General features: G+C 44.4%; 1 protein-coding gene across 1 annotated transcript in view; it reads right to left on the bottom strand.

Moving 5' to 3' along the window:
- Nucleotides 1-7,012: 7,012 nt before the first annotated feature.
- Bcl2 (BCL2 apoptosis regulator) overlaps nt 7,013-26,824 on the bottom strand; it is a 163,193-nt gene continuing 143,381 nt past the window's right edge. Inside the window, exon 2 of the mRNA XM_036202407.1 lies at nt 7,013-8,670. Within this exon, the coding sequence (XP_036058300.1) occupies nt 8,536-8,670 (135 nt within the window). The 3' untranslated portion in view covers nt 7,013-8,535. The remainder of the gene's footprint in view (nt 8,671-26,824) is intronic.

Raw genomic sequence — 26,824 nt, 5'->3', positions numbered from 1 at the left:
ATAGGTAAGAAAAGAGAAAACATGCAAACAAGTAAAAACACGGCATCGAGTCAGGTCTTTTGGTAGCAGTGAAGGCTGAGATGTTAAGTATAGATTAAGGATGATACTTCCAAGGATGTAGATTATTGATAAATAAGACGAGAAAGGGAATTGGTTGCATTTACTTTAGAAGAGAGCAAACAACTAAATGGTGTTCTGAAATATATTTGCAACAGTACACACACAAGCGCATACACACATATACATATTAACACACAGAGACACAGTAATAAACATACACTATCATACACACACCAACTGCACATGCACGAACACACACACGGGGGAAGGGAATTTACAGAAGACATGGGAAGGGAGAAATTGTGAGATCAAAACAGGAACAACAACAATATACCTTGGAAGTTAATGGAAGACCAAAACAGGAGCAATAGACCCTGCTGTTTGCAGGTGAGAATTCGTTCCTGTTTGTCCTGTGCTTGTTAGATCCATCTGCACCAGATGTGCTTGATCACATGTGGGTGGGAGCTTTGTGGGCAGGAAGTATGTCAGGATGAATGTTCGCCCTTGATTGGACCTGATAGGAAAGGCAGTGGCCTTATGGTGTGCCTTTATAAGACTTCATAAAATGTGACTCTGCATTTCCTGGGAATGCTGGGATGGACCTGGCCAGAGTCTATCTATCTGGCCAGTATTTAATTAAAGCTTGCTTCAAATTCAAAGTATTTAATTAAAGCTGACTTTACATTGTGGTAGTGGTCATATTATCAACAGATGGGATTAACAAAACCTCAACGTTGCTCTTACCCTTTATGCCACAAATTATAAATCAAGAAATGTAACAAGAAGAAATCAGAGTCTACTTCCACAGGAAAGAGAATAAGAGAGCAGCAAGTGTTGTCTGACCTATTCTGAAACTTTACCACAGACATGCATGAAGGTCTTGCCAATTCTTCAGATGGCACACACTGGGAGAGCTAGACAAAGAAAGAGACACAAGCAAGAAGACCTCGCAGGCTAACTGGTTGGGTTTTGTTTTGTTTTGTTTTGTTTTGTTTTGTTTTATAATGTGCATCCTAATGAGGTTTCGTCCTTTCAATGTGAAGGAACAAATTCTACTGTCTCCATATTCGGGGATCAGATGCTGAGAAGGGAAGAATCTTTTCCCTACAGCTTTTAGAAGCCTTAAAAGGCTAGCATGCTCGTGTGTAAGTCTCTGTTGAAGACGATAGAGTACAAGGTAGGAAGAGGCTGGATTTGGATCACTGATGAAAGATAGGGGCTCCTGAAGGCCACTTGCATCCACATTTCATGTTGGCCACTATAGAGGTGGGAAGTTTTAGGAACAAATGCATCTTTTGAAATGTCTTTTCTTTTTTAGCTAAGGATAAAAGCTAAAGATAGCCAAAGGTGTTCCTGTCTGTTATCGTTATGACTCAAGCTGAATATTCAAGTATTCCTATCTGTCATTTTAACCTTTTGAATTTATGTTCTATCATCTCTATTTGATCACTCCCTAACATGTATTGGCCATGTTCCCTTCTTGAACTATGACCTTCAGCTGAGCATGCTCAGGAACACATCCTCCCTGAAGGACCTTCTATAGGAGCAGGTGGAGTCTCCCTGACCTGGTTTATTTATGGAGGCCAAGAAAATGGTCCCCATAGGGAGTGGCACTATTAGGCGGTGTGGTTTGGTTGGAGTAGGTGTGGGCTCGTTGGAGGAAGTGTGTCACTGTAGGCATGAGCTTTGAGGTCTCCTATGCTCAAGCTACACCCAGTGACATAGTGCACTTCCTGTTGACTGCAGATCAAGATGTAGAACCCTCAACCCCTTCTCTAGCACCATGTCTGCCTGTATGCTGCCATGTCCTGCCATGATGATAATGGACTAAACCTCTGAAACTGTAAGCCAGTCCATTAAATATTTTCCTTTGTAAGAGTTGCCATGGTCAAGGTGTCTCTTCACAACAACAGAAACCCCAACTGAGACAAGGTCTAAAATGGCATTGCTTTTCATTGTAACTTCTGTGCACCTCTTACCTGCTGCAGGTGATCTGTTTTCTGTAATCTTAGGGTTCGGCTGGACTTTGGGCTTTACTCACCATAATGAGAACCCATTGCATTCAGTTTGCATACATCTTCTTGTTATTGCAGCCTGACCCCATCTGCCTTAGCATATGGATCTCTTTAACTTCAATATTGTAAATATTGATTTATACCAATAAAATGGGTAATAATAAGATCTACTTTGTGTATTTTTATGAGGTTTAAAGAGGATGACATTATAATTATCACAACAATAAAGTACCACAACAAGTAGCCTCTGGCCATACTTTTTTCTTTTTTTGCAGTCTCTCCCTCTCTCTTTTTTTAAAAATTCATTTGTCACAAAACTATAGGCCTTCATCACTCGTCCTCTATCCTGCTGGCTCAGATCAGAATTCTACTTGGGCCATATTAAAACTGACACATTTATACATTAATCAAGAGAAGATGCTGAATATTTAGTCAGATATATGTTCGGAGCTCAAGAGGAAGATGCAGGATGGAGTTAGCAACCTACAGATAGTTTGTTGAAGGGCAGAGACTTGTGGGGTTGAGGCTTAGGATAGCAGGACCCAAATATAAGTAAGAAATACTATATCTCTTGTAACTTAAGAGTTTATACACTCCCAAGCAAGTGTTGGTTTTGTCGTGTTATAATACTAACTACAGAATGTAGCTTTTAGCTTCGCAGCTTTTCACATAGCATTTCATATTGTGGAATGATGATGGTTAACTTTAATTGTCAACTTGACACAATCCAGAATTAACTAGAAAGAGTCTCTATGAGGGATTTTCTACATTGGGTTGGTCTATGAGCATGTCTATGAGGGATTCTCTTAAGTTATTTGATGCTGGAAGACCCAGTCCACTGTGGGCAGCACCATTTCCTAGGCAGAAGGTCTTGAACTTTGTAAGAGTGAAGAAACTGAGCTGAGCACAAGCATGAAACATGCAGGCTTCTGTTCTTAGTGTGAGTGTGATGTGACTAGGTGTTTTAAGTTTTTATCGCTTTGACTTTCTGCTGTTATAGGCTATAACTTGGAATTGTGACCTCAAATAAAACCTTTCTCTCCTAAATTGCTTTTTGTCAGAGTATTTTATTACACTAACAGCAATGAAAATAGAACAGGAATTGAGGCTGGAATCCCCATCCACATGAAAGAACTCACCAACTAGCAACATGAATTCTCTCAAGCAATAGAATTCATGGCTGCTCTATCCTGAACCAGCCCAGGTGTCTAGCAGCCAAGAAACAAAAAGTATCCCTTCTACGGTGATTTTGCTGGTAAGGCAACCCCTCAGCCTGCTCTCCAAGGGCTTCATTTGAATGTGTTCATGATGGTCCTCGTGGCTTGTTAAGAAGGATTTCCAAAGTCTTGTTGATGGTGGTGAATGGCGGCCCAGCCACGACGGCACACTACACACAGTTCCAGAGGACAACTGATGCTGCACGCTGTACTTTATTTTTTTCAGACCAACAAGGGGAGTTAATGTCAATTAACGTTTTCCAATAACACAAACAAAGTGCCATTATATTGAATGGTAGCCAACTGGAGACTTACTTTACCTTAACTATGCAAAGTACACTTATATATTTTCTTGTATGTACAGTGCTGTAGGTATCAACCATGTCTAAAAGTATCAACCTTAAAAGCAGCCCATGGATAAAAGTATGAAAATCTTGGTAACAAAGCTTTGAATACAAAAACACTTATTTATACATTTACTTTACTTAAAAATTACCCCAATATAACTGAAGCCAAAGCAAAGCTTGGTTGAAAACTTAAGAAGATATTATAATAAACAACCCCTCTCTCCAAAGGAAAGTGTTTTCTAAAAGAAACGGAATGTGCCATCAATCCTTCAGATGTTATCTTGGAGGGAAGAATGTAATGAAATGAGCCAGCTGGAAGACCCATTGCAGGTTTCTCGAGTAGGAAGGTGAGGCATTGCTGTATACACAAGGCCGCCACATTAACATTCCTGGGATTTCTGATAAGCTGGCTTTTCCATCTTCCACGACTGTCTTTTGTCTTCTGTACTGAACTGGAGCACAAAACATTGGCTTCACATTATTTTTCCTGGCTATCCATGATGAAGTGCTAATGTACCATTCACCCTCCACCTGTTTTTCTTTGTGCCTGGTGAGATGCACACTGCATAGGTGTCTATAGATGAAGGGCTGAATGATTCCCTGGGTGAGGCTAAGGGGTGGCTACAAGCATCTACCTAATTCAGTCTCACAATGTTTTATTTAATTCAATTGTATCTAATTTTTTCCACATTGTGTATAATAAACATTGAGAAACAGATGTCCCTACCAACTGGAAGGTTGTTGTTTAAATATCCCATTGGTTATAATGTCAAACTTACTGTTTAAACACTCATTAGCCATATCCAACTTGAAACATATGCTATTGCATGGCCATATTAAGCCAGACTTTGAACTATGTCAATGTCCCTTGAATCTAAATGTACCACAGAGTTTAAAAATGATCCCCAGTTCTTGCAAAAAGCCTTTAGAGGAACATAACATTGACCTTTGTAAAAGTCCCTCGTTCCCCACAGTTCTGATTTTGTAGACAACCATCACACCCTTGTCCAATCATGGGAATGTTCTATTCAAATAAGAATTCTTCCTCTCTCCCACCTCATAACAAATGTCCTTTGTCCCTATAATAATAATGACATAGAAAAATCCCTGAAAGATCCAAATTGGGCAACAATACAAATCTGATTAGAGCCTTCATGAGCCTGACAATGAAGAATTGTATTTCTTAAGAAGTGTGTAACCATATTTGTCTGGGCTGCAATAGACACCACAGAATAAGATCAGACTAGAACTTCAGCGGGTCCTTAATTTCCTTAGACTGGCTTATATTTCAACCTTTTCCTGTTATTTTTTCCTGATAGAGTAGGTGTGCATTTCTAACCATAAGTGATAAGAAAGTATAAAGACACCCACCACCTTCAAAGCACAGTTAGAGTTGAAGTTCACATTTATGAGTTGCTTTAGTCTAGGTTTGATTACAAATACACACTATTCACAATTCTGCCCATTCTATTCAGTGTGGAAGTTAGATGTGTGGGTATTATCCCCATTATCTACATTCAGTTGTGATTATTATAATCCCTCTTGGCTTATAAGTACTTCCGAAACCCTGCTAACCCCTCCCTCAGACACAGCAAGGTTTTTAGATGTAATAAATAGTACACACCAGTGGAAAAGAAAGTATGTATGAGCGAAGGTCACACCCAAACATGCAGAGACAAGCGAGTTGGGCAGGGTGGAGGGTTTTAGTTGAACTACATGAAAATGCTTCCTTAACTGTGGCTGTCATGAAAATCTCAAGCCTGCACACACATCCAGGCCCTGAAAAGTCAGTGGGGATGAACGTCTCCATTTTTCCATTTCTCTTTCGGAGTGCCTAGGTGAGGCTCCTGGGGCAATGAAAAGCATCAGGGCTCTCTTCTTGGCCTCCTCCAAGCCTCTCAGCCCAGTCTGTGTGTAATGTTCTGTGTCTGCTTGACTCTGATGTAGAGAAGATTCCAAAGCTTACAGAGAACTTGAGCTTTGGGTGTGAAACCCTTCTTAATATGAAATGAATGGGGCGGCTCTCTGTTGCCTTATTGCAGACTAATTGAGACTATTTTTAAAGAGGAGGAAGACAAAGACCAGTCAAGGCTTCTATAGACACTCTTTTCTAACATGTTTTTGACAAGAAAAATGCACTATCAACTATTCTTAGAGCAAGAGCAGCCACAGTACTGGGGTCACAATACTGGGGTCCAGTGACTGGGCAAATTTGCCATTCAAATCAGAAAACAAAATCCCACACCTGAAAGAATCCTATGACCTTTTTCTTCCTTTTAATATATATATATATGTATACATTTTTCAAAAACTCTACAAATCCCAGTTTGAAAAATAACAACAAAACCAAAAGAGAAACAGGTTTTATATTAAAAATGTCTATGTTCTTCATAGTTCCTTCTAAAGCAGCTTGAAGGAGCCTGCCACTTGGTGCGTACTGCAAACTGACTCCATTACAATGATCTTGGCAGGATAGCAGCACAGATTTGTTATTCCAGATTCATCATGTGGATAATGTAAACCTTTCATAGGATAATATTTTGCTTAAAAATTAAAATAACTTGAAAAGTTCTGACCATTCTGTTCTCTGAGACCAACTGGGGAGGTCTTTCCTGCCCTCTCCATAATACAAGGTACCTCTGCATTTGGGGAGACAGGCCGAGGACAAGGTGTAGGAGGATTCCTGACGCATCTGTATTGGAACAGGCCACACAAAGCAACTCTGTGAAGGCCCAGCTGCCATAGCCAGATTCTAACCCTTTGCTCTCTTCCCCATCTGGATTTCCAACTGAATGAACTTCATGGGTTTAACCAAACATGCATGTAATCCTAGGTAACTTGAGTTAAATGCTGAATCATCCAGGGACGAGTAAACCTTGAAGAAACAAGGTCAAATGAACACCAGCTATATCCATCATAATAAGTATTTGGGGGGTCTATACAGGCAGAGAAGTAAGTCCAGACGAAGCAGCTGAGGGGGTGGTGAAACTCAGGCTTGCTCAGGCCCCTTGTGTCTCTCAGGCTTACCCTACATTCTCAGAAATGCTTTTGAAGAATCAAGAGACAAATATCGCAAATGGAAAAATTATCTTTTTTGTCTTGCTAACAAAAATTCTAGAGGTCATAACTAAATACAATTTAAACAATGCTGAGATGCATGTATTCTTTTTGAAAGCAGCTTTTGAAATATCAACCGCAGCAATAAACACTGAATGAAATACATTCCAAAGTTCATACAAATGAATGATACAGAGTCTGATAATGCCACAAGGTTACTCTATAATGTCTCCACACGCATTCTAAACTTGAGAGAAACAATGTTTCCTTCACTAGCTGGAGATTTCACTTCTTTTGTTATTCTACAATTTCCGCCTTTTTTTTTTTTTTTTTTGCCTCAGGATGTACAGATAACTTCTACATTCCATACATACCTGAAACCCTTTTTCCCCCTCTTCCTCTGTCAGATTTCCAAATAAGACCAAACGACAATGACAAGATAATGTTTTCCATGTAATTCCATAGACACAGGTCATTGAACCCTCGATCTCGCTTCAGTGCTTCCTGTAGGATTTATGACTCTCCCCAAAGTAATGTAAAGCCTTTCCTTAAACATGGCAGACCACTGCTAATAAGTACTTGTGGCTGCCTGAAGGGCACAGGCTTCTTTTCTGGTGTGGTGATGTCCCTGCCCTCACCGCGCCCTCTTGCGGGACAGGCACCGAGCCTTCTCCTCTCTACAGAGGCAAATGTCTTAGGAAGAGTCCTGGAGCTCTCACTCCGGATGAAGCATGTCCCAGGAAGTGAGTCTCATGATTGCTCTTTCTTACTGTGCAATCTTGAGCTCTGTCAGCTTCCAGACACTCAGAGACCGACGGCTCTGTTCCAACCCCTGTGCAGAGGCTGTTAAGGGCCAAGGCTCAGCCAGGCCGAGGCCTCACTGGGCCACAGGGTAGACTCTGCAGATGTTGCTCTCCTAAAAGCAGGCACTTGTGGCCGCCTGACGTTCTTGGTGACCCCATTCTTCCTGATGCTGAAGAAGTCACCACACGTCCACTTCCTCGAATCTAGAAGCTTCTGTTTCCTACTCAGAGTGAGTATTGGAGAGGGGTGGTTGTATCCAAAATATATGAATATCTACAATCAGGGATTAAGGTACTGGATGATATTGTATAAACTGTTAAAATGCTTCTCGGCACAATTGGTAGCTTAAAAAAATAATTTCCTATAGTTTAAGGGCATTTTCCCATCACTTTCAGTGGGGGACATCTCAATGGGTACCAAGTCCATCTGAAGTCCCCAGCCTTTGTCCTCTGGCTGGGCATGTACCATGTGAGTCATATACAAAGTCCCTCTCCACCCAAGGAAGACCAGACTTCCTTTTAGGCATCTGGCCCCTACAAGATCCTAGACCCCATGGTCAGTTTATACAGATCACATGGAGTCTTCTCCCCATCTTCCAGCAGCCATACTACAGGCTTCCCCAGCAGTAGGGTCCTGGGCCATTTGTTCTTTAGATGGTGGGCCAGTCTGGTCAATATGGAAAACAGATTGTTGTCCAGAGGCACAGGCCAGCAGGTGGAGCCAACAAATTGGTGCTTGGCAATTCCTGGTAGGGTTCCAAAGCCTGGAGTTTCAATGGAACTGTCTTAAATAAATAAATCTTTTTTTTCTAAATAATGTAAAAAATAAATGATATTTCCCTTTGGCAGTAAATAGCTGATTCGACCGTTTGCCTGAATGTGTGTGTGTGTGTGTGTGTGTGTGTGTGTGTGTGTGTATTCAGCTTTTAAAAAAAAAGATCACAACTTTGTTTCATGGTACATCGTTGATAATGCATATTGTTTCTACTGCTTTAGTGAACCTTTTGCATATTTGTTTTGGGCAGGTCTGCAGACCTCACTTGTGGCCCAGGTAGGCACCCAGAGTGATGCAGGCCCCCACCAGGGCCAGGCTGAGCAGGGTCTTCAGAGATAGCCAGGAGAAATCAAACAGAGGCCGCATGCTGGGGCCGTACAGTTCCACAAAGGCGTCCTGCAGTGAGGGAAAGAAGAAAGAACATTAGCCATCAACAGAGCTCAGAAGGCCTCCCCACCAACAGGGCGACAACACGTGTGCCCCCAGCATGCCAGGCAACCTCTGAAGTCAGGCGGGAATGCAAACCTCCTTTCGAGGTGGTGATGGCTTGGAAAGCAGCTGCCTTGGTCCAGAGGTGTTTCCTGGCAGCCTGTTTACATGCCAGGGGCTCTGAGAAGCAGCCGCCGGCAGTTTGTAATATATAAAGCAGACTAGAAGCTTGTAGTCTACGAAGTTCTTGTGAAACAGGGCTCATCCCAAGTAACTACCATAGAGGGCAATGAATAAGAAAGCGTTCAGGATAAGGAAGTCAGTAAAGACATTGGAAAAATTGGCAGTTTTGCAATTTTTTTGCTATCATAGCCATTCATAAAAATGATAAAGCATAGTACAGGCAATGTCTCCCACACGATTTTTACTGTGTTTTTACTGTATCCTAGGCATTGCTCTAGACGCCTAACATGCGTTATTTTGTTTATTCTTCGTACCAATCTTACTAAATCATTTTACTTCTTCCTGTTCATAAGATGAAAATCTTGTCTGCCTGTTGTAACAGGGGCTGTCTGTCATGGGACAGCTGTGAGGGAGTGAGAAGGGCTTGGCATAACTGCAAGATTGCAGGCTGCAGTTTGGATGAGTAGTCAACCTGGCTCATTTCGAGGAATTTGCTTTGTAAAACCCTATGAGTAAGTGGTAGCAGAAGCCTTGCAGAAGTTAAGGAATGTGTGTAGTCAATGGCAGAGGCAGGATCTGAACCCAGATCCAAGCCAGTGCCCTTCACTCTGCCCTCCCTGACATGGGATTCTGGCTGTGTGACATCTAGCTTTCCATACAATACTGGGGTAAAAGCAGTTCTTCACACTGGTGCACAAGTACTGACCTGCTGAGCATTTCCTCAGCCCTCACATGGTTTTGAATCTGACCAACTTATCTACATGCTTATCAATCTAGTCCTTCTACTATAACCACCTCTGAGGATCCTGAAGTAGAAAGGGGAGGCTAACGGCAGGATGAGGGACCTGCTCACATTGCTAAGTATATATTTACATAGATATTTTCATAAGTACGTGGTTTCCTGCATCATACTTTATAAACAAATTTTATAGTGTTTCCAACTTTAGGAAGTATAAGCAATATTATGATATACCTTCGTACATGAGGTACTTATCTATTCATTTTAAAAATAATAAGTTCCTAGAACTCTATTGACAATACACCAAAGTTGTTACCAATAATCATGAGGATTTGTACTGAACTGTCCTTGCTACTTTATAGTTGCCTTCTGACCAATCGCACTGTTTGCAAAGCTGGCTATGATTTAGGGTAGTGGTTCATATGAAGGACTACCTTGTTCCCCAGGGAACAGTTGGTGATGTCTGAAAATATTTGGTCCTCATTATTTGAGGCATAGGAGCTATTGGCATGTAGTGGGCCGATGTCAGCAATGTCAACATCCTGTAAGGCATAGACAACCTCTACTCAGAAGAAGGACTCATAACCAAATACCAATGGCACTGATGCTGAGAAGTTCCAGTTTACAGGACACTCAGACCAAGGGCCACAGAAGAACAAACAGCCCAGACAAACAGTGATGATATTGGCCACATTAGCAATGGACTGAGTTGCTAGCCCCCAAGCAAATGCTGAGCATCTCTGCAGTGGCCAGACTAATTTTTGCCAGGAGGGGGAGCAAATGATTTCCTTTATATAACCATTGTTGAGTGTGTCTAAATTTGAGTTTCAGAAAAAAAAAAAAAAAGAAAACAGCAAAGGGCACTAATGAAATATGTGCACAGTTCTCTCAGTCACAGTTCAGGTTCTACTGTGACAATTCATGAAGAAGCCACCTTCCCTGTGCACAAGGAGGGACCATCTGACAGGTGGAGAAGGAAGGACAGCTGCGGTTCATAGCCACGTGTATGTGAACCCTAAAGGCCTAGCCAAAGATTCTATCCTAATTCTTCAGGGCATCTTTCCTGGGCTGTTTTTTTAATTCACCTTTCCATTGAGAGGGGTAGGCTGCTCCTTGAATTCCTTCAGTTTTCTGTGGCAAAATCTAAAACAAATCAAACTATTGGTCATGTGACCTTCCTGGTCATACAGTCATCCTGGGAAAGTGGCAGAAGCAGAGACAGCTCTGGAGGTAGGGAGGGTAGTTTCTTCCCAGGATGCCTGGGGCACAGTGCTAGGGGACTGAAGCAATGCCTCCCCTGGACCCCTTTCTTCCTGGAGCTGGGTAAGCCCTTCATGCCTCCAACCCTCCTCACCAACATCTTCAGATAGCATTCCAAGGACCATTTCCCAAGTACTTTGTTAAAAAACAAAACAACAACAACAAAAAAAAAAAACCAGACTTCTGAGAGTGAGGTAAGCTAAATTCGTCCCTCCTGGCCTAAAGAGCGGGGGGCAGGTTTTGAAGCCCCAAGGTCTAGGAAGGCCTCCAAATGTGCAGAAGGATCTGGGTGACTCTCCAGCTCTAAAAATCTATTAGCTTGTGGCCTTAAGCAAATGTCCAACTCTGAACCTTACTTACCTTACCCATATCTGTACAATTGGTGGCTGTGAAGAGTAACACGTTTCTTCAATTCATTTGTCAGTGTGGTCCAGAAGGTAACAAACCCAGTAATAACAATGGGTCCTGTTGTCTGCCCTCCATGTTGGCCTTTGATAGCTCTGCACGAGCTCCACCTGCCTGTGCCCTCCTGTGGGTACACCTACTTGCTTCTTCATGGAAGCTGCCATACTGCTCCCTAAGGAACCACCTTTAGCTCTTGAGATGGAAATGGCAATAGCAATGTCCCCTCGTCCCATATAGATTAGTCCATCAGATTGTAGGACAGGGTGGTGGTGAATCATTTAATCCCTGGAGATTGCACATGGCCCCTGAGCCCTGTCCTCTGTAATTCCAACATGCAAGGGGACCCCATGGGTCCAGGACCTAACCTCTAAAGAGACATTTTTAGAGACTCTTGCTTTTTCGAACATCCTGATTATGGAGATTTCTGAAGTCTATTTAAACAGCCTGTTATTATTTGCTTAAGTTTGAAAGCCATTTTAAAACTACATATTTGCCCATTTTATGTATTAAAAAACCAAAGGGGTTAAGACCCTATGCTGTTCTTGCAGAGGTTCCCAACACTCAGATTGGGCAACTCACAGCTGTCTGCAAATCCAGCTCCAGGGGATCAATGCTTATGGCCTCTGGGGGGGGTAGGGGGTAGGGGGTGGGGTGGAGAGTGGGGGTGGGGGGAGACCTGTATTCATGTGCACATCCTTACTCCCAAATACACATAATTTAAAATAAATATTTACTTTTTTTAAAAAAGTAGGAAAAAAACCCAGACCTTTGAATATAATTCTGGCTAAATCCTGTCTACATGTCCAGTGGCTCATGTCAAGGCTGCAGGAATCAGGGATGCTCACAGACCCCAGGAAGGTCTTTCCGCTGGCCCCCACCTCAGACGGGGAAAAGCCCCAGTCTGGTTTTGTGCAAATTTCAAACTCAGAGGCCATAGCTGGCCTTAGTCTGCATTCACCCAGGGCAAAGTACCCAACCCAGAGTAGGGACAGACAGAACAGCGTTCGCATTGCTCCACACTGCACCAGGGTAGTGCTCAGCCTGTCTCTGGATTCTCAGTCTCTCTCATACATCCCTCTGAAGGCATCTCACCCTCCAAACTTCCCTTCCTGCACTCAGAATCTTCTAAGAAACATCATTTAGGCTCAGAGAAAATAAGCTTGGAAAACTCAAACTGAGCTAGTTGGCAAAAATGTACAATATTTAAATAATATCGAGAGCCAAAAAGGGTGTGGCTGGGCTGGCTGGGGCTGGGCTTTCCAAAAAGCCTTGTCCAGGCTGTGACCCCAGGCAAAGGTGAATGAAGAGAGCCTGGGATCTGAAAGTGCTTCTCAAAGACTTGAAAGTGCTACCTTTTCCTTAAGGATTACGCTTATGGTTGTTTATCTTGAGAAATTAACCAAACCCACATGCTGCGTTTGACAGAAGGACTCCCAAATTACTGAAGAAATTAAATAAGACCACACATCCATATATGGGTCCACAAAATGGAAACATACCTTGAAACATACTAGTATATCCCAACAACTCGTGTGCGTGCATGCATACATACACATGTTCATGTACATGTGTGCTGCCCTCCCACCCGAGGTTCTACTCCATTCCACACTGTGCCTCAGCTGAGCATCCAGGTATTTCCAAAATACACCACAATAGAACCCTTGACTCATTGTTCCCCAGTCACTTGGCAACCCACCCTTCATCAGATCTGCCTTTCCCATGACTGCCCCAGCAGCCACCGCTCTTCCTATGTGAGCTGCTTTCCTTCCAGCAGCTAATGACACCCCTTTCTGGGTAAATTGGGACCAGTGAGCACAAACTACCACAAGAGCTTGTTTGGGTGTACTAATCTCCACCCTTGAGCTTCTACATCTACTATGGCTTCTGGAACCTTCCTCCACCAACTGTCCCCACTCCAGCATCATTCCAACCTGACCCTTTCTTCGGCCTCTTCTCCCTGGCATGTAAACATTGACTTTTCTCACAATGTCTGTGCTGATGCATGATCTCTCTTTCTCCCTCCAGACACGCTGCCAACCCCTTTCACTGGTCCAGTTCCCACCTTCACTTCACTGTAGTCTTATTTCTTCCTCTCCTATGCCTCTGACCACCTCACGGCAGTCCACCTGCTGCGTGGTTATCTGCAGCGTGCTTGTTGAGCAGCATTGCACACGCACCTTTGGTCACTGCAAATCATCTATGCTCCACACTCTTTGGGGTTCATCTTGCTTTCTGGAGACTTTCCTTCATGGGCACCTCCTCCTCTGACGGTCCAGATATGTGTATGGTGCCCCTGGCTTCTGCCTGGATCACTATCTCTCTCTGCCAATCTCCTTTTCTGTCCCCATATTAAATACTACCCTTGTGATTGTATCTGAAGTTATTATATTCATTCCTATTCTCATTCAAACTGCCAGATTCATATTCCAGCTGCTTTCTTGTGTGTGTTGTATGTGTATGTTCATATGGGGTGTGCATGTATGCATTCAGGTATACACACAGGTGAAAACCAGAAGTTAACATTGGGTGTCTTCTTCAGATGCTTTCTGTCTTTTTTTTTTTTTTTTTTTTTTTTTTTTTAGATTCTGAACCTAGAGCCCAACAATTTGGCTCAACTGCACGGCTGGTGAGCTCAAGGAACCCTCTAGTCTCTGCTTCCCTGGTGCTGGGATTACAGGTGCCTGATATCATCCTAGGTTTTACATTGGTGCCAGTGACTAAATTTAGACCCTCATGTGTGCATCAGGCACTTTGCCAACTGAGTCATCTCTTTAAGCGTCCTGGTGCATTCTATCAGGTCCTGTAGGAATTACAATAAACCTGCCCTGTGTGATGGCCAGTATCATTCCCTGTACCAAGTCTGCTGTGCTGTCTACTTGGGAGCTGACCACAGACGCTGAGGCTGAGGAGCGGAGGAGAAGAAGAGAAAAGGACAAGCCACAAGAAAGGCCCTGTCCTTGGAGACTAACCCTGATGGAAAGCTGCGAGCCTCTGTGGGACAGTGGTCTGGGAAATCCCAGCAGTAGCTTGGAGCTGTGCCCACACAGGGGCCGGTACCACAGGCCTCCATGGTGTACATGGTGAAGTGGGCTCTAGAGCAGAACACAGGTTTCATGCAGCCTGGGCTGGAGGTTCTTCTCCAGTTCTTCTGCTTTTCAATGAACTCTTGCTCGTTCACAGACCTGAAATACTGTTTTCTACAGGCAGTTTTCCTCAGCCCTAAGCTAAATAATTCCCTTACCACCTATGGCATGGATAGCATCTGTTTCCATGCAGGTCCATATTTTAGTTCTCTCTGGCTCCCTGGAGCAGGGGTCTGTCACTTACTAGCCATTTGACAATTACACATGGAAGTGGAAGAAGCTGATTTATTTCATTTGTTATATAGCAGAATTTTCAAACATAATCTAATGGACTTTTTTTTTTCCCGAGACAGGGTTTCTCTTGGTAGCTTTGGCACCTGTCCTGAAACTCACTCTGTAGCCCCGGCTGGCTTTGAACCCACAGAGATCCGCCTTCCTCTGTCTCCTGTGTGCTGGGATTAAAGGTGTGTGCCACCACCGCCTGGCTCTAATGGACATTTTTAAGAGAAGGAACATTTGAAGACCAAATGAAAGACCAACTTATAGAAACTCAATGTCCTTTGCAGCAGCCTGCAGTTTCTTCCCACGGGCCCTGATGCTCAATCCATTCCCACGGACTCAGCCCAGCACTTCTGTGGGGCCTTGCTGGTCAGCAACTGCACTGCTTGAGTGCCAGGCACTTTCGGCATCACTCACTGGGAAACCCCGTGAGGGAGGTGTCCTGGGCAGCATCTGACCGCTCACCCTCTGTTGGAGAGACCTGCAGTGTTGTATCAATGCTGGAAAGACACACTTACAAAATGCTCTCTAGAAGTAAATGCCAACAATCCAGGATATTGAAGCTGGCTGTGTTCATGTCTGTGACCAGACACAATGGAGAGGGACAAGGTCAAGGGCCATTTCTGCACATTCAGGCAGATGTAAAGACGCTTTGAAGGGGACAGGACTCACTGCCAACATCATCTACTCGCTGATATTAAGCTGTTGGGCCAAGAGGATGCCAGAGAGAGAAGGCAAAGGGGGAGAGAAGACAAGCCCTCAGCAGAGCCCAGCAGCTCTCTGAGGACAAGGAAGCCATGGTTGTCTTGACACCAGACTTGGAAGGAAGTGTGGGCTGTTTCTACCTGAGTGAAGCAGCGTGTGAGGAAGTGACTCCATTTCCCCTTATCGTTTGGCTGGGCAGGATTTCCTCTGCAGCGGTGTTGTGCTGAATGGGCCCTGAGGGTCCCCTCTGCAGCAAAGGCCATGCTGGTATCTGTTCCCTGCGCCTGATTTCAGGTTTGAGTGAAAAGGAAAGGGGAAAACAGCCCATGAGCATCAAGCTGAAGGCCACACGGCCGCCTGACCTCAACGTTAGAAAGACTCTGGGCCCAGAGGGTAGGACTCTTTGAAACACAGACCAAAGACATACATGCAATGAAACCTAACCTAAGCATCATTTGGTTGTAACGAGAAACCTGCTGGGCAAATGGCAGGAGATAAGAAGCCCCAGTACAACAAAAATAAAACTTGCCCAACTGTAATGGGTTGGGCCAGGGAAGTTTGGGGTATATTTTGTTATGAAAATTTAGCTAGGATGCAAATGAGGTGGTGGGTCTCAGGAGCTAAAGAGGGTACAAGATGAGAAACCTGAAGACGGCTTCGTTTCTTGAGCAGAACAGTCTGAAAGTCATTTACAAAGGTATGTTTGCAAATGCTCTAGAGATTCTGTAGCTAGAAGGCTGGTCAAAGGATACTCAGCCATATCCAGCTGCTACAGGAGACCCACACCCAGAGATGGCCAAAGCCCCAGGTAGGAACTTGGAGGGTTCTCTGGCCCATTCAGCACCTGACCCTCCTAGGTGAGAGATGTGAACAGAAAAGGAGCAGGGATACCAGCTTGTGATGCACACCAGCTGTGCAAATCCCAGAAGGAGGGCTGCCTAGCCTCCTGCGGCTCAGGCCCCTCCTGCACTGGGAGTTTGTGAACAGTCCCATAATTCAAAAGACATACATGGGAATGGGTGTAGGTGAACAGTTGTGCCCTTCCATTCACCGGTCCATAACAAAAGAGACTGGAGGCTCGGTCAGTACCAGTCCTGGCACCTCATCTTCAGCTTGCTTGTTCAGTTCGTCACCAGACATGATTCTGTGGTCCTGTCTCCATCCTACAACTTCTTGGTATTATTCTAAAAGCACACAGTAGCTTTAATGGGAACGAGTTTTCTCTGTTGACTGAACACATTTTGTGAAGGTAGGCATACCGATCCTGCAGCACCCTGGCTGGGAGAGAACACACTCTTTCACAGTTTGCCTGCAGAGCCTCAACAAGAGATAATGGTGTCAGCTACTTTTCTTGTTAGTGTGCTAAATTACCTGGCTGTAGGAGAGGAAGGATTTATTTGGACTCATGGTTTGTGCTGTCCATCATGATGGGGAAGGCATGGAGAAATGGGAAGCTACTAGATAGCATCCTGACCGACCAGGAAGGAAGAGACTAGGGTGGGGAGTGGGGCTGGTTCCACCCCCAGGAACACAACTCTGATAAGCCCCATCTCCCCAACCTCCCCAAACAGCACCACCAGCCCAGGACCATGTGTGCAAACAGATGAGTTTGTGGGGGTTGTTTTTACATTTAACCCAGAGCAGTTTTTCTTGGGGGCCTCATACCACTGGCCTCAGCAACCTGCCTACTAGGGCTCTGGCCTTAGAAGAGTTTCCCCACTTTGCTTTCCGAATTCCGTTTCCTCCCTTTGGCCAGAGCCCTTCCTGCTGCTCAATCATTTTTGGCTTTGGATTTATGACATGTTATTTGGGGGGGGGGGAGAGAATACCAATTTATGATATTGTATTGTTTAGGAAAGTATGTTGTGCAAAAACATTAGTACAATTAGTACAAAAAGATAGCTAGCCAAACTTAAAAACAAAGAATTTGAATGAACATTTTGCCACATTATCCTGATGTGACCTATAAGTACATGAAAATACACTTAAGATTATTAGTTACCAGGGAAATTCAATTGAAACTATACTGAGCTGGCACTTCAGACCTACTAAGATGGCTGTGATTTTTTAATGACAATAACTGTGTTGGTAAGGGAGCAGCATACTGGAGCCTTCCATGGTGGCAATGGGTGTAAAAGGTGCAGCCATGGTAGAAAACAGTTGGATGGTTCTTTGAAAGGCTACAAAGAATTACAGCATGGACTAACTGTTTTACTCCTGGTGTATAATCAACACAATTGAAAACATATGCTCATAAAAACTAGTGCAGGGATATTCACATCAGCACTATTTGCAACAGCCAAAGAGTAGAAATAATCCAACTATCTGCTACTGATAAACAGATGAACTGTGGTATGCCCACACAATGGAGTATTCTTCATCCATAAAGGGATGAGGCACCAATGTGTACTATAGGCTGGGTGAACCTTGAACCAAAAGTAATCAAGAAAAATCTGGCATAAAAATTCAAATACAGTACAATCCCACTTACAGGAAATGTCCCAAATAGGTAAGTTTTAGAGACAGAAGTCAGATAAATGGTTGCAGGAGCTGGGGAGAGGGGAGATTATGGAGTAACTGTCAGTGGGTACAGAAACCCTTTTGGATCAATAAAAAAAAAAGTTCTGGAATTAGATAATAGTGATTTCCATGAACCCTTTTTGAATATTTAAAAAATGATAAATTGATCATAATATGTGGTATTTCATGGTATGTGTGAACTATAAGTAAAAATAGCTATATTTCTTATAATCCATGAAGGGGAGTGTTAACAATTTTACATCCTATGGAACTGAACAGAAGTATGATTCTGCTTTCAACAGGGGTGTGTGGTCTGGGGAGACTCCTTTGTTATGAATTTCTCCCCTATTGTTATCCTTTAAACAGTGACAGGATGGTCCAGAAGACTTTTTCTGGGTGAGGACTCGGGCCAGCTGAGCATCCTGTGCTATGAGGAGAGAGGCTTACATCCGTGCAAGCCTTCCATTCCTTCCGCTGCGAACTGCTGTACTATCTGGGCATGCGCTGACATGGTCTTGTTCTCTGTTTCTTGTGCATCTGTGGGGATATGGCTGGATGTGCCTGTGCATGCCAGAATACACATTAGTGTAACTGTTGCAGATGGCAACCTCTGGATCCCTCTCAGAGTGGGCCATCTCAACTGTACTCAGACCCACGCAAGGCCTCAGAACTCCCTGGGCTTGGGCCCCTCTGCTGGGCCTCTGCTTTCCAGCATTGGAGAAGGTGTCCTGTCTCTGGTGTTTCTCTGTGTCTCCACTCTCTGCCTTTATTAGCATAAGCCAGTTATTTGTCCCAGAAGCCCTTCCCCAGCCTCCCCATACCCGCTGTTTCTACACAGCATCTTGCATATTATTATTTTGTTGCCTAGGTTGTGTCAAGTCAGGTTTGAGTGATTCTCCCACCTCTGCACCCCAGAAGCTGTGACTGGAGGCATTCAATATTGTGCCTGGCCTTCATGCCAATTTTAGTTAGTCCCGAGAAGCCAGTGTGCCCCAGATTGGGAGAAAAGTGTAAAGCTCTATTTGTCCAGGGAGCCAGATCACGCACTTCTTTGTGTCTCACATGCAGTTTAGCATTTCGATAGACCCTCCACTGGCTTTCTTGGGATCTGTGGCTACTGCGTGCTCACTCACCTCCTTGCCTCTTGTCATCACTCTGCCTGCCCCCGTGCCCACTCGAATATGAGTGTGAACATAAGCACCGATGCTCTACAGGACCAATGGCAGCTGAGCACACTCACCCTGTAGGTCATTACTTGGGCCACACACACAGTGCCCCACTGTGCCTGCCAAGTGGTCTGTGAACATGTGGCATGGTCCAGCATGTCACTGCAAGAGTTAATTCATGAAAATATGCCAAAAATGGGAACTGAAAGCACATGCTTATTAAGTTCTGCAGCTTGGACTAATCGCTGTCATCAGTACACCACTGCTGTGGGGGGTGGAGAAGAGAGGGGGCTCTTCATCGATTAAACAGGGAGGAAGACCAGAGCTGGGAGCCAAATGCTTGATTTTTCACTTGTTGAAATCAGCACGTGTTGAGTGAGGATGATGGGAGGAGGGTACATAGGACCTGCGTCTCCTAATGGGGATTTGCTGAAAATGAGTTTGACCCTGGAGGTGGATAGGTTGAAGTAAGGATCACAAAGGAGAAGATATTCTCATGGGTGCCATCTCCTGGGCACTGGCAGCTTCCAGCCATGCGTGGCCTGACATGGACCTTCTAAGACTTCCACCTTTCCTGGAAGTTCCATGACACACTGGCTCAAGAGTGCTTGCCTGGATGCCCTATGGCAAACTCGTGCATCTGTCGAAGATCAGCTTTGGGCTCCACAGGGTGGGTCCTTTCTATTGTTTGGTCTGGGACAAATAAATCCCACTCTCCACTGAAAGCTCACAGCCTACTAATATCCTACCACCAAAGCACCTCTGACACATAACAAGTCTCAACCTGTTCCTAGCTCCCTACTCTGCAGCCCAGGCACCATTAGGGAACCATTCTTTCTGAGACAGTCAAAATGACCAAGGCGGTCCTTGGAGCAACCCATAGGAGAGGGCTGCTATCCATACCATCAATCCAGCCATCAGTAAAAGAAGAGCGATTACATGTTCTCTGTCCCTAGCAGGGCCTGATACACGGTGGTAACTCAGTGTGTTGTTCCACGTGGGTGTGCTTAGGGCAATCTGCTTTCATTTTGTAGTTTATGATTTAGCTCACTTCACCTGGAAAGACTCAGTGTGAATAAAACCAGATGCATCTCAAGGCACATTGGCTGGCTCCCTGCCTGACAAGCCTCTTCCTTCCTCAGATGGTCTTCCTGAGCCCAGAAAGGACTACCCGCTCTGTCTCAAGGAAAATGCAGTCTCTGTTGCTGGCAACAGCTGTTAGTAATGGAGCATGTGAATGCTGAGCAGGGTCAAGGCTAGCATTCTGGATTCAACCTCATTAACACAGGGATGAGATATGCTGGCATGGTCACTTGTCTAAATAGTTGCTTACTGAGAGGATCTCAGTCAGTGTGTGTCTGGTGCCAGAACTAGATGGCCATATATGGATGGAGAGGGAGAGAGAGGGATGGAGGAATGGAGGGTGTGTGTGTGGGGGGAGGGGTTTGCTGAAATCTCTTCCATCGGCAGAACCACCAGGGCACGTTGACAGCTGGCTGACTTGACATAAGGCCACTGTCCTACAGTGAAGTGAGTCTGCTGTGGACATGAGCAAAGCCAAGAAACCACACAAGTTCACCTACTGTTCAAAGCCTACCAATGTTCTTGGTAATGGGTACTTTGAGTGAGAAGTGCCCTTGGGTACTTAACTTCCAAGGTAACTGTCTCTGACTGTCATTTGTAGCTTGTAGCATCAAGCCTGCTAGCCTACAAAAGGGCTGCATGTATTTGCTGATTAGACTAAAAATGAGACTTGAGTCATGTCTCTGGGCCTATGTGCACTGGTGATTCCTGAGGTAGAGGGTGTGTCTGACAGTTCTTGAGCCGGACTGGCCTGTCAGAGGGCAATGCCGGGCCTCTACTTGTGACTTTCCGGTAACCCAATGCACCAAGCTGGTGATGTGGGAGTGCGAAGGCGGAGGCAATGAAGCAGTGTTTACTAGGTGCCTTTTTCCCAGCACTGTTAGTGCCTCAGGGACGCCGGTGACCCACGGCTCTATGTGACAATGAGCCGTACAACAACACTACACTCCTCAAACAAATCAAGTGCTGCCCAATGCCAGCTCCAGAGAGCCTCTTTCAAAGTGCAGAAGAAGTTCAAGCTTGGATAGGTAAAGGCTCTCTTTAGTGGGGACACTAGATCTAGCAAATTGCTATTTTTACCAAGGAGCATCCTGGCTAATTTGGGATCCATGTGCAACATAATTTTCATAGCAAAATGGGTACGAACTTCATAAATCCCTGTTGCATGGAGGCTTTTCCACTCCCTTTGATCTATCTTTGGAATCTGAGTCAAGCGACCCAAAGGGAGTGAGACCACTCATCAAAGCATTTATCCCGAGTCTACTTCTGGCCAGACACTAAATCTGAGCTGCAGAGTGAGAACTAACTGTGCCAGGCTCCATAGGGTCGCTTTCATAAACAAAACGAGACAAGAGACGAACATCAGAAAGGCCCCTCAACTTGGCCCAAGTTACAGTGAGATTTGAATTTAAAGCCATAAAAGCCTATACACATGTGCTTCTTCAGCTACACTTTGCTTCTCCTGTTGGAGACAAAAATTATGTATAAAAACCAGTCCTTGAGGAGACACATAACAAAGGAAGCCACAAAACTAGAGGGGTGCCTGAGGCTGACAAAATAAGACAGAGTGAACATATTGAGGGGTTTTTAAGGTGAACTGGGAAGGGGCGCAGAGGAGGTTAAGGACATGAAGGATTTCAAAGAGAAATGGGCAAACCGCTTAGTGCTAGCTTCACCTAGCATGCACAAGGCTCTGGGTTCAATCCCCAGTACTGAAGAAAAACAATTCACAGGGAGAAAGCTGAGGATGTTCCGGGTATGGGATTAATTTGGGGTTTGGGATTACCCTGGGGCAGGTCCCAAAGCCAGCTGGTGCCTGCAGGCAGGGGTGAGTCAGTCCTTGAGGTTGCCTTGTCAGAAAAAGGACCCTGTGGCCACGGGAAATCACCAGTCACAAGGCTTCCTTGCATGCTGCAGAACTAGATCTCATGGGCACGTGCGTGGTGCACTTTGGACTCCTCTGAGTCTGTGGTCTGGCCCTGTTGGCTGGTACCACAGGTAACCTTTCCACCTCCAGAGTATTTATGCTGTGTGACAGAGACTCCAACCCCAAAGCAGAAATTCTTTCCATTAATTTAGGGAAAGTCCCCCACCACCACCACCACAGGGCTGCTTCACAGGGAATTCTGGGATGTGATGGAGAATAAAATTTCCAGGTTACAAAAGCCAATCCCACCTGAGACTTGTTTAGAATATTAAAGCAACTGGCCCAGGAGCCTCTGCAGCGACAACTGGATTTTATCCCTTTCTGGGGATCTGTTTAGCTGTTCTGCAGAATGAAACGGAACTGAGTCCACAGTGTGAGTGAATAGTGACAATTTCCACACTGTAAGGTCCAAGGGAGGCATGTGGAGGGCTGCCTAGACAGCCACAGTCCTGACACACTCCTGGTCATTGGCCTGTAGCTTAGCAGCAGCCTCCCTTCTGCAGATATAGCCCTGCAATACTGTTCTGTCTTTTAACCCTGTCTCTCCCCACTCAGTCCCTTCCTAGTCTCCTCCTCTGGCTGGGTCTTGTTTTTCCATTCCTTCCTTGCCTTGTTTTATCAGCAAAAGTTTGTTTCTCCAGTTTGATTTTTTTTTTCCCATCTGTTTTCTGTTTGGATCTTTTCTGACTTTAGCAGGTAGCAATTCTCCACCCCCTCACTCATTTAAAGAATAAAACACTGGGGTTGGGGATTTGATCCTCAGCTCAAAAAAAGAGAATAAAACACTGGCTAGTTGGAATGAATAAGATCTCTTTAGACCCAAGAAATGCTGAGTCCTGCACTCCTGGGACTCCATCCCTCTTCCAAATAGGAGGGTCCTGGCAGTGGGAACTAACATAGAACTTGGCCTGTGCCTGATGCCCCCACTCCTGACAGCCCAGAAAATGGTGCCATGTAACACATGTCCTGCTAGGCACCATGGGTACCATCTGACAATGGGAGTCTGACATGATGCTGGGCCTGTGATCAGTCCACCAGAGCTTATTCTATAACCCCTTCAGCCCTCACAGAGCTAAATATTGGTATTGTAATCATAGGACAACTAAGGGGACTTGTGTTGGATAAAGGAGAGTAACAAAAGGGGCCAAATGCCATGTTTTCTGGGTGCGTTTTCATTCCTGCTACATTCTTGAAATTGTGAGTCTTATAATTTTATATGCTTTTCATTTCCATTTGAACCTGCAGCATCATTTAAATGTCTTTGGAAGTAATCCTAACCTCCCAAAATACCTGGGAAATGGATATGAGAGAGAGACAGAGAGAGACAGAGAGAGAGAGAGAGACAGAGAGAGAGAGAGAGAGATGAACAGTTCCAAATGGTAGTTTCAAACACACACACACACACACACACACACACACACACACACACACACACACACACCCTTGGGGCATAAGTCTATGGTCGATGATGATAGGTTTAACCAAGTATGTTTCATTAACTTGGCATGCTATTTGGAAAAGGTAATTATTTTCCTAAAAGTTATTCTAAATGTTAAAAATATATAATTTCACTACTATTGTGTCTATAGTGCATTTGGTTGGGGAAGCAAGAAATCCAAAAATCCAAAGTTTTAATATCAGCAAGAAGAGAGTTCTCTTTCAACTTTTGATTAATCAATTCGTTTTTTTAGACAGGGTTTACCTATGTATCCCTGGCAGCAGTCCTCCTGCCTCAGCCTCCTGCATACTAAAATTACAGGTTTGAGCCACCATACCCCTCTTCAAAGACACAGCTCTCCACTGTGCTGTACTCCTGGTGTGCAGTTCTTTAAACTATCCCAGGTACATGACTGTATATGCCAGCCTGATGTCCCAAGCTATCCTGTGCTCCACATAATGACAAGCCATTGGTCTGACTGGAGACCACTGCTTCCTCAGCTTCTATAAAGACTCTGATTAATTCTAAGGGAATGTAGCATCAAGGGACTGGACATTAGAATCCCCAGCAGGGTTGTCAGAGTCCCACCTACCTATCTCCGCATAAGAACCCACTCAATAGCTATGTAGGACCCAAGTTCAAACGGAACAAAAGCCGTGTTTTAACAACACTGAGATGAGCTAGTGAAAAAGCTACAGGAGCCTTCCCTTGATGAGTTCTTCCCATCAGGACTGTAAGTCACTGCGGGTAACTTTTGGTGGCAAGTCACCCCATCAGCCAGATGCCATCCACATCCTGCTCCTCACACAGCAGAACTAGATAGTGTCAAGATCCTCACAGGGTCCTTTTCTGGCCTCTCCAGGAAGGTAGTTCTTAAGTCCACTAGAACACTGTGTCCTGCTGAAATAGAGCATGCACAGTTTTCTTGATGAGCCCCCCATGTGTTCCCTGCCCCAACTTAGACACCGCAGAGAAGAATCCATCTGTTGTCTTTGGGTTATCAGACAGGGAACAATTTGCTTTTTCAGGTTGCAAAAGATTGTTGAACTGCCTTTTGTTTCATTTCAGATAACTCAAAACTGTCTGGGATCCATTACATCAACCTTGGCTAGGATGCAGAGCAAGAAAGTCAGGCTCCCCTAGTTTGGAACCAAAAAGAGGATGATCTACAGACCCCCTTTCCATTTTTATGAAGACATTTTTATTTTCTTCCTCTTAGGTGGATGATGTGTACTTTTAACATTCCAGGAAAAAAGTGTCTATGATATGGAAGTCATAATAAAAGAAAATAAAGAGAAATACAATTACAAAGGACAAGAAACTGTATCATTTTTAGTGTGAAATGCCCAGAGGAAAATCTACTTTTAAAAATTAGCAGTACCACATAAATGAAAAGATAGTATAAGAAAAGACTTAATATTTAGAAATTAGCTTGTTCCTTTATCTTTCTGGCTCCTGGACTTTCATCCTAAATTTTTATTTTTATTTTTTAGACATGGTTTTACTATGTAGCCCTGACTGGCTTGGAACTCACTATGTAAACCAGAATGGTCTTAAACTCACAAAGATCTGCCAGACTTTGTGTCCCCAATGGTAGAATTTAAGATGTGCACACCATATCTGACCTGCTGGTTTTACTGTGCCAAACTGGCATTTGTCATGATGATGAAATGCTGTCCTACTAAGTGGTAGCAGAGCCCCAGCCCTCAGACCTGTTGTCTAGAACACAGTACTCCAGAGTGCATTAAATAAAAAGTGAACAGACACTCAAGGTAAGCCAATAATCATCTCCTTCATGTGGTTATAGAGGTGTTTATTATAAATAGAAACAGACACATGCCATGTGATCTATCAATGGCGTGACCTTCCTAACAACTCAGAAATAAGCCATCACTGTGCTTCTGTCCATTTTACAGACAAAGATACGTGTGAACAGGGGGCCCAGAACTGAACTCAGAGTCTTGAACATGATCTCTCTGTTCTGTAAGTTACTCCGTCATGTGGCCTCCCTACACATAACTCCCAGATAAATGTCTGGAGCCAGGGTATTGTAGGTACCTTGAATACAGAGGTATTGCTTATAAAATCTCTGTTGGGTAAGTTTAAATTGTGAAGAAAGGGAAACCCACTTCTATTTTAAATGTTAAGTGACATCGCAGAACTGACATTTGTTTCTGCCTGCCTCGTTCTTCTGGCTCAGTAGTGAGCCATCTGCCCCTCAACCCCTGTGAAAAGGAAGTGGAATCAGTTACAGGATAACAATGAGCATCCAAACAACAGCATATTATTAACTCAGCCTTCTCTTAAAGGCCTTTTCTTGCTGGGATCTCCAATCTTCCTTTCAGGCATGGAAAAATCAGTTATGATCAGGACATGGTGGGTGGACATTAAGGAGGAAGGGAAAAGGGACTGGAGCGCCTGACTTCCAACCTTTTATCTGGTTCTTCTTTGGAATGCATCCCAAGGCCTAACTGAATGCTCTCTGTGGAAAGGGTTCCCTTGACAGGATTTCAGCTTTCGGGAGAGAGGTGTCCCATGTGCAGACACAGTCGGCTCCATTTGCTTGGGTCAGCCTGGAAGGGGAAGAAATGGAGATCTGAGCTCCGATCTTTGCTGCTGATGGGACCACATCAAGCACAGCCTCTCAGAAAGCCCTGTGCTCTCATTTATCAGCACTTTTTGTAGAGGATGAAAGGGGGAAACTTAAAAGAGGGAGGCAATAAAAGGAATACTATGTACGCAGTAAGGCCCAAAGCAGGAGAAAACTCACTTTTCTGCCCATCAGGCAGTGTGGTGATCTTTGTTGTTTTGTTCTTTGTTTCTCTTAGTTTGCATTCCTTCCTCTTAGCATTGCTCTTTGTTCCCATCACTCATTTCTGGAGCTAAGTTCCTCTCTAACCCATGGAACCACCACTAGGTAGGCCTTCACGCCTTCTCTTTGCCCCACCCCCCCCCCCCCAAGTCCACCATGAATTCTAGAAGCAGACTCCTGCCTAGCCTTCCAGTGAGCTTACTTACCCACACTCTGTGTTAGGCTAAAGAAATAGATTTAAAGAAAAATTCTTAAAAGAGATCGAATCTGGGTCAGCAAGCATGGGTCTTGTGACTCCTGAGACCTGAGTTTGGTCCCTGAGGCTCACAAGGTGGAAGGAGAGAATCAGCTCTCACAAGCTGTGACCTCCACTGTGGCACATGAGCAACAACCCCATCCCAACACACACAAATAAGTAAATGTAATTTAAAGGTGGGGGTGCTCTGAAGCTTAGTACATTTTTAAAAGTGCTTCTGGGAAAGGTTGAAACTCAAAATGTGGTGCTTCAGAAGAGTTCTCCA

The sequence above is a fragment of the Onychomys torridus genome, chromosome 11 (assembly GCF_903995425.1).
Source record: "Onychomys torridus chromosome 11, mOncTor1.1, whole genome shotgun sequence".
In the NCBI taxonomy this organism is placed as follows: Eukaryota; Metazoa; Chordata; class Mammalia; order Rodentia; family Cricetidae; genus Onychomys; species Onychomys torridus.
Note: the sequence above shows the minus strand (reverse complement) of the source record. Positions and strands in the feature narration are given on the sequence as shown.